Raw genomic sequence first — 8,976 nt, 5'->3', positions numbered from 1 at the left:
GTGGCAAAGGCAAAACAAAAATTGAAGCTGCCAAGCGAACCATGATGTAGTCAAATTTGAATAGGCACCCAATGAGTTGACATTGAAGCAAACCCAAAAATTAAAAACTATCTTTTACCTGTACAGTGCGTGAATTGGCAAAGCTACCCGAAAGAGAAATATCCTACATTGTGAGATATCATTTTTAAAGGAAAAAATATATTTCGGTCACTTAAATTAATGAAATTAATCAAATAATTGGTTTTAAACCATTTTTACTAGCTAGTTAATTTGATCCTTAATAATTAAATATTTTTTTGTTGAAATTTAAGAAAATTGCTTATTATCTTTAATTTAATCAATATATTTCATTTTCAATTTATTTTCAAATGCATAATACGAAATATTTACATTTACCAAGTATTTTCGTAGGGTTCTGTTATAATTATATAAATTTGGTAATATCGGTAGAAATTTAGAAAATTTTATGAAACTAAAATCCACGATTTGATATACAATATTTAAACGTAACTTTTATATGAAATAATATGATACTAAAAACGATGTTTTTATTTGTTCTGTTAGTACAGTGCATCTGACCTATATATAATTTACATAAAATTTAATTATGTAAATTACAATAAAACTGGATAAAGCTAAAAAATAATCAAATCTAAATCTACTGAATGAAGAAGCTTTTATATATACTTTTAATTTGAATAGAATATTTTTTATATTATTGGCTGTCATTGTTTTAAAAAGATACAGCAGGAACTTCTACTTATTAAAATATTTAGAAAATAATATCCAGCTAGATAGATTTAATATTTAGAAGTACACCTCACAATTGAAATAATTTAAAAGCTTATTACTTTTTCAAAATGCAAATTACTAAAATGCAACTAAAGGCATTCCTTAAAAATGTTCATATATAAATTAGATTAGATAAGGTATTCCAATTCAGTATATGAATAATTATTAAACATATTGCTGTTAGTAAAGCTTTCGAAAAAGGTCAATTTATCAATTCACAAGTAGAGCAGAATTTTCAAAATTGAAGCTAAAAGATTTTGCCTATCAGATCGCCGCTTTGACGAAGTTCTATCTATATTGACTGTCCTGCCCAGTTGTAAAATCGCAATACACCTGTCCCCATACCCCCGGTTGAGAGGGCCTTATCAACACGGTCGCTGTTTGTGTCAGTGTGCTCCCACTGTCACTGTACAGAACGTTGTACACGAAATTTGATTTGAATATAAGCTTTTGACAGTCAGCGCGCGGCAACAGAAGCAGATTACGCCGCCAAGCTAGTTGTTCTGTTCCTTGCCTTTTTCAACATACAAACTGAGCATCACTCACTCACTCACTCACCTGGTGAGCAAATAGAGGGGAACACACATGAGTGAACGACGCACTGAAAGTCTACGCTATAAGTCAGTGCAGACCTAGTCTAGCAATTTAATACTTCGCAATTACCAAATATGTTGAAAATGCCTAATATAAATTAGTTGACTTAGTTGTTTTATTTGCTAGTGATTAAAATAAAGAACTAGAAAAATTTAATTGAATGCACTGTTAATAGTTGGCACGTGTAACATATTTTTTAGGTAACACTGTAGCACTTGTGCCGTTTTGTCGACAATGCGCGCGCTCCCTCTCTCACACACGCGCGCTCAAGCCGCAGCCAAACTCTCACTCACACATACAGTTTTTGCAAACACACATATAAACGCACACTCGCTCATTTTGCTCTCTTTGCTTATATATTTTTTTTTTCTGCTTTCAGTGGTTGTGCAAGAAGAAGCAGCAACAATCAGGCAAAATACCTGAAAAAATAAAGAAAAATAAACGGTAAAACGAAGAAGTGGCGACAGCAAGCAGAGGCAACAATTCAAGGTAGCGCGCTAAAAGTTTATTGTAAAACTCAGTATAGAAGGCACAAAGTGATTTTTTAATTTCTGCTACTTTCGAACAAACGTTAAAACGAACATAAAAACAATAAAATATAAAAATGGTGGAAGCAATAGAGCGGCAGAGAACGGCTGCGTGAGCAGCGCGAGATCTGAGCGCCAATTATAAAATAACAACAACAACAACAGCAGCAGCAACAACAATAACACTTACAATAGCAACAGCAATAAAACGGCATAAGCAAAATAAGAAGAGCATAGAATAGCAACGAAAGCAACCGAATCGAGCGCGCAACAGCCGTTGGAAGCAGCAGAGGAGCCGCTCACAAAAAAGTAACATTAAATAAAACAAAATCTAAATAAAGTGGAAGTGGAAGTGGAAGTTAGAGCACAATAGTGAACAACAACATTAATCGAAGCAGAACAAACTCGAAAGAAAAAGAAAATAACATCACAACAACAAAACAGAATAACAGAATGTACGGTAAATCGAAGACATCCGCCGTGCCGTCTGATGCGCAGGCCAGAGAGAAATTGGCGCTCTATGTGTACGAATATCTGCTGCACGTGGGCGCCCAAAAGGCGGCACAGACATTCCTCTCAGAGATCCGATGGGAGAAGAACATAACACTTGGTGAACCACCGGGATTTCTGCACACCTGGTGGTGCGTTTTCTGGGATCTGTACTGTGCGGCACCGGAGCGTCGTGATCAATGCGATCATAGCTCGGAGGCGAAAGCTTTCCATGATTATGGCTTTGTTAGCTCCGGTTATGGTGTGAATGGAATCGGTCCCGGAGGACCCCACAATGCTGGTGGCCCAGCGCCCAGTCCACTCGGCCAGATGCCGCCGGGCGGTGATGGTGGCCCAATGGGACCTGGCGGACCGATGGGTCCCAACTTTTTCCCAAATACGACAATGCGGCCGTCGCCGCCAACGCACGCCTCGAGTCCACAGCCGCCGCCTTCGCAGATGATGCCGGGTCAGCCTCCATTTATGGGTGGACCGCGTTATCCGGGCGGACCACGACCTGGTGTGCGCATGCAGGGCATGGGCAATGAATTCAATGGCCCACCCGGACAGCCCATGATGCCTAATAGCATGGATCCAACGCGGCCTGGACCGGGAGGCGGCATGGGTCCAATGAATCCGCGCATGAATCCGCCACGTGGCCCAGGCATGGGACCTATGGGATATGGTGGACCGGGCGGTATGCGTGGCCCGGCGCCAGGCGGACCCGGCGGCATGCCGCCAATGGGGATGGGTGGCGGTGGCGGAAGACCGCCTCAATGGCAGCCAAATGCATCAGCGCCCATGAATGCGTACTCTTCATCGTCGCCGGGTAATTATGGACCCGGACCTGGTTCGAATGGTCCGCCTGGTCCCGGCACGCCCATCATGCCCTCGCCGCAGGATAACACGCAAGGCGGCCCCGTCGGCGGTCCTGGCGATAGCATGTACTCATTAATGAAACCAGAATTCCCTATGGGCGGCGGCCCTGATGGTGGTGGTGGCGGCGGCGGACCTGGTGGTATGGGCCCTATGGGTGGAGGTCCCAACTCGATGGGCCCCGTACTTAATGGCGGCGGCGGCGGACCAGACGGAACTGGCCTGGACGGCATGAAGAACTCTCCAGCTAACGGTGGTCCAGGCACGCCGCGCGAAGACTCCGGAAGCGGCATGGGGGATTATAATTTGGGCGGCTTCGGTGGACCTGGCGAAAATGATCAAACCGAATCGGCGGCCATACTCAAGATCAAAGAGAGCATGCACGAAGAGGCCAAACGATTTGAGAAAGATACAGATCATCCGGACTACTTCATGCCATAACAACATCATCATCAGCATCATCACCAACAGCATCAACAACAGCAGCAGCAGCAGCATCAGCAACATCTCAATAATGTGGCAGCTGCAGTAGCAGCTGTCGTTGCTGCAGCCGCGTCAAACAGCAATGGAGGAACTGGAGGAAGAGTAACAAGCAGCTCAACGGCTGCATCCATAGCGGCAGCGGCGCTTGGTGCAGCTGCTTCCAATTTGCTAAGCGGCGCCAGCAGCAACAACCACAACAACAACAGCAACCAATCTGGCAATCCGACTGTGCCCAGTGGCGCGCATTTTGCAAAAGAACTCAATTTCTAAACACACGGTAGTGAAAATCCTTGGTACATAAGCATAAAGTAAAGTAAATTAAAGTAATTATTATATGTAATAGTTTAGAAAAAAGAAAAAAATTACAAGAAAAAAAACGAAAACGAAAATATGTAAAATTGTAAACCGAACAGCTAATAATAAGCAAAACAAAACAACAGCAAAATACCATATTCCAACTTACATTCAAATTCAAATGCTAGTTGAACCGGTTCGAATCAGTAAACAAATGCGACCAGCTGGCAACGCCAGTTGATTACAGCTAGGCACGGTGAGAGCCAGAGATCGAAAAAAGTTACAAAAAGAACAGCAGTAAAAACGCAAATATACTTAAAATTTACTGTTAAATGCAACAACTACAATATGTTTAGCAAGTCTTCTGATTAGTTTAGTTGCAACAAGTCAAAACTGTAGCCCCCACATATACAATCACACTCTCACACAAAATCTGTCTACTAATTTTAGCGATTTAAAAATTTTACTTGCGCTTTGCAATATTAACAGAAGTCAAAAATACAAAAAAAAAAAAAAAAACAAAAACAAAAAAATAAACAAGAAATCAATGAAAACTTTAACAGCTACACCATCTATGTACATTTTCTGTTTGTGTGATTTTTTAATATACTTACACTAAGTATATGCATATTAAATAATATTGTATTGTAGAAATTGAGATGGCAACAAGGTTTTTTGTTAAACGAGTCTTAAAGGCGCAACATAAGAAAATAGAAAAAAGCTTCAAAGTTGAAGTTGCAAAAAAGTAAGTGAAGAGTAAATATTTATAATATGATAAGGAGCATAGTTAGCATTATTAAATATGTATATGCAGAGCCTTCAGCACACATGCACACAAGTTTGTTTGTATGTATATGTGTCAATGTTTGTGTGCTATTCTCTCAAAATGCACGATTTTATTTGTTCTGTATTTTGTTTTGAATTTTAAAACAAATTGTAAAGTTCGCACATTGTCGTCGTCGTCGTCGTCAATTTTATTTTCTTTTTGATTTCTAATTTGTTTTAAGTGTGTCCATGTAAGCTCCTTTAATCATGCCAAACTTCAGTCTGTAAATTAAATTATGTCATTTTATTGTATATTATTAAGTTCCTTTAACTGCCAATCCTGGCGAATCGAGCAATATTTATATTATTTTGGATTACATTTGCGTGCACTTGTTTCGATTTCTAAACAAAAAGCAAAAAAGAAAGTTCAACGATGTCGACATTGTGGCATTAAGGCAGCGAATTAAATAAATATACATATATAATAATACAATATATATATATATATATATATATATATATATATATATATATATATATATATATATATATATATATATATATATATATATATATATATATATATTAATAATTAATTAACTATTACTTAAAGGCAGCAGGCAACATATATATAGCAAACCTAACCTATAAAAAGTTTACTTGGCAAATATCACATAAAAGAATTAAAGCTGTACAAAAGTTAGTTAATGTTGGCTGCATAAAGATAAATTTATATATACATATATATATATGAATTAAATATATACGTCATTCACATTAATGAGAAGAAGAAAAATATTGAAAAACCAAGAAAAGCGTAGAATTTAGATTTGAAAACTAATTTATAAGGGTAAAAAATTATAAAAAAAAATTAACTAAAAAATGTAACAAAAAAAACAAATCAAAATGAAATTCTATGCATTATAAACACAAATCCCAAAATCAATTTCATAAATAATATTTAAAAAAGAAGTACGACAAAATCTATTTTAAATATTGTATGTATATGTTTAATGTGTCGGAATTTGAAATATATGTAGATAAAATATATATATATATATATATATATATATATATATATATATATATATATATATATATATATATATATATAATAAATAAATAAATATATATATATATATATATATATATATATATATATATAATAAATAAATAAATATATATATATATATATATATATATATATATATATATATATATATATATATATATACATATATATGAATATATTTATAAATATTGAATTATCATTGAATTGATGGAACAGCAACACTTAAATAGTATTTAAGATAACTTTATTAACTGCAAACGCTTTCATTTTAAGCGTTTCAATATGCTGGATCTATATGAATATATGTTTAGTAAACAAAACAGCGACAAACAAAATATATATATAACAAACAAAAAACAGCAACCCAGCGAGAGTTGCAAAAAGCCCAGAAAAAAAGAAAAAAAGCTCGATTGCATATAAAAGAAAAATAATGTTTAAATAAGTATTTTAGTGTTAATTATACAATTTACAAGTACACAACACAAAAAAAAAACAAGAAACAACAATATAATATAAAATGAAATAAAGTTTTAAAACAATATTTGTAAAAAGTAAAAAATGTGTTTTTTAATTTATGTAATTTGAATTAAAACCGGCTATAGTATAACTTTTGTATACCACTTATTGTAAGAAATTGTTATAACCTGAACGTGAAAACAAGGCGTGGCAGAGCCGATAACGACGAATTGATTCCATTTTGCCATGCCCGTCTTTATTTATTCAATATATTTAGTCGTCTTCCCTTATTAAAGACCAAATTATTATGAAGATGTTTGTGACATTCCCCAAAAACCTATTTAATTTTGAAAATTTCACTAAGTTACACTGATACCGAAGCAATATAGAACCAAACTAATGCAGTAATAGATTGCAGTCCAAGTGCAGTTGCTGTATAAGCTGCTCAGTTCACGGCCTTCAGTGTGGATGTCAATTTGTGTAAAGAAGGCTAAAATGGATGAAACTAGGGCTCTGTGCAGGTATACCATAGTTGGGCACTGCCGATCAGAATAGTTTTACTTGTTTATACTCGTTCACGATGTGCAATGCTCATTTGCATTGAAGCTTCAATTGAATATTGAAATATTTGGAATATTTATTATCTGTACCCTCAAATTGAAACAACAATGTTTCATAGTCTTAGAGCTCGGATCACTGTGGATGTGGAATACCAAGTTTATATTTACAATTGTTTTATTGATTTGTTATTATATTAAAAGTAAATACCTAAAAAATGATTTTATTTTTATTTTATGTATCGCATCTATGAAAGAATTGTATAAATAAAAATTTGTCTTTATTTTTGTATTATTTAAAGTGTTTATTAAAAATTGTAATAATACCAACATTATGCTTATTCAATTAAATTAAAACAAATATTATTTTTAATGGAATGTTTGTTTAAAAGCAATTCTTTTACTTTTTATCAAATATTTTTCTATTTTTTTTGGTTTTTTTATTTGACATTCAAAATTTATATTTTATTATTATATAATTTATTATAACGAACTATTAAGTTTGATTAAATTTGAAAATTATTTTTAAATATGTTTATTCAGAATCGTAATTAAATTTTCCAAATTTCCCTAACTATTGGATATTTTTTATAGCTTGCTGAATTTCAACTGCTTTTATATACCTACAAAATGCCACATAATCGAAAGTATAGGACATATAAATTTGGAGCGGTAGAGATGGGTAATATCTTCATCAGTATGTAATGATCTCTTAATTATTGCTGATGTTTCCTTTCATAATGTTGTATCGTAATGCGTGGATTTAAATGGGCCACAGCCGAGACAGACCACATACGAAATTATCGTGATACACGCACAACTCGGCTAAGTACATATATGTATGTATATGGACTAGAGCTGTGTTGGATAGTTCAAGCCAAGTTCGATTCAACGGCTCATTAAAAATAATACTGAACTAATCAGTGATTTACTCATGTAAACTGAACTATGTATATGTATAGTAGTTTATAAACGATAAACTATGAACAAATCGTTAGGTTTAATCATTCATGTAATATGCTGTTAAAAAATGCACACAATCTGAATATGAATTGAATTTATTAGGCCACGACGAGCCGAGCCACACTTCCATAGCTTGTGTCTACTCCATGACCTTCTAATCATGGCATCTAGCCCAGTGCTTAGTCAGCGTCTGTGCTGGAATCATGGCTTGAGTCTCTAGCCTCTATCCAGTTGTAAGGTATTATTCAAGGGTCGAGTAATGAACTAACGCTATGTTCCACTGTTCGGAAATACAAACTTGAACTTGTTCATCAAATTGAACTAGAGCTGACAACTCTAATATGCACATTTCAATTTAATTGAGAGTCGATTGCCGAGGCAACCGAGCGTATGCTTGTTGGCCCACACAAATGTGCAAGGGAGTTAATTGCGTTGGCTTACCACTGTCCGGGCAGACTTGGAGTTGATAACGTCGCCTGCGTGTCATTAAAATCAATAAATATGCATTTTTATATCAAATAGGCATATTATTGAACGCAAAACGTCTGCTAGCCATTGAGACGAAGTCAATGCGGCAAAGTGGCGTCCTGTTTTTACAGTTGCCTGGGATGTGCCCGCAACGTGGCTGCCGCTGCTGCTCCAGATGTCAATTCACATGAAGAGTCAACTACAGTGCTACCTAATTGCCAAACCTATCGGCAAGTAACAGGCTCCGGCTTCATTGCCGGCTCAGCGCCCGCAAGACGTGTCCCAGTGCTCTTCTCCACGAATCGTGGTTTGTATTTGCGCGTGGCGAGGCCAGCATCGATGCTGGGACCAGTTTTCACTGCTACTAATCAACATTACGATATTAACTTTTGCGATCTAGAGCGTTGGGTGAGTTGAACTTTGGTAAAATAAGTCATATATTTGAGACATTCCCATTACAGAGCACAAATCGTGCGAATGTGATCAGCCTCGAGGATACGTTTAGCATGCTGCAGCCGCAGCAGCAGGGGCAGCACCTAAACAGCTTTGCGGTTTATAACATACAGCGCTAAGCTGCGTTCTTTAATCGAGAGCCTGGTTTTTTGTACATACTGTATGCTTACTTAAATAACTTCTTCAA

General features: G+C 35.8%; 2 protein-coding genes across 2 annotated transcripts; both read left to right on the top strand.

The window, feature by feature from the left end:
* The first annotated feature begins 2,296 nt into the window (after positions 1–2,296).
* Positions 2,297–4,127, top strand: LOC111601356 (single-stranded DNA-binding protein 3). The gene has a single exon (XM_023317887.2). It carries the CDS (start codon positions 2,367–2,369, stop codon positions 3,717–3,719), a length of 1,353 nt encoding a protein of 450 aa, XP_023173655.2. The 5' UTR covers positions 2,297–2,366; the 3' UTR covers positions 3,720–4,127.
* Positions 4,128–7,535: 3,408 nt separating this feature from the next.
* LOC111601326 lies at positions 7,536–8,930 on the top strand. The gene is made up of 3 exons (XM_030225767.1): positions 7,536–7,577; positions 8,421–8,744; positions 8,798–8,930. The coding sequence occupies exons 1-3, from the start codon at positions 7,536–7,538 to the stop codon at positions 8,906–8,908; spliced, it is 477 nt and encodes a 158-aa protein (XP_030081627.1). The 3' UTR covers positions 8,909–8,930.
* The last annotated feature ends 46 nt before the right edge of the window (positions 8,931–8,976 follow it).

The sequence above is a fragment of the Drosophila hydei genome, unplaced genomic scaffold, assembly GCF_003285905.1.
Source record: "Drosophila hydei strain 15085-1641.00,03,60 unplaced genomic scaffold, DhydRS2 tig00008139-arrow-pilon, whole genome shotgun sequence".
Lineage (NCBI taxonomy): Eukaryota > Metazoa > Arthropoda > Insecta > Diptera > Drosophilidae > Drosophila > Drosophila hydei.
Note: the sequence above shows the minus strand (reverse complement) of the source record. Positions and strands in the feature narration are given on the sequence as shown.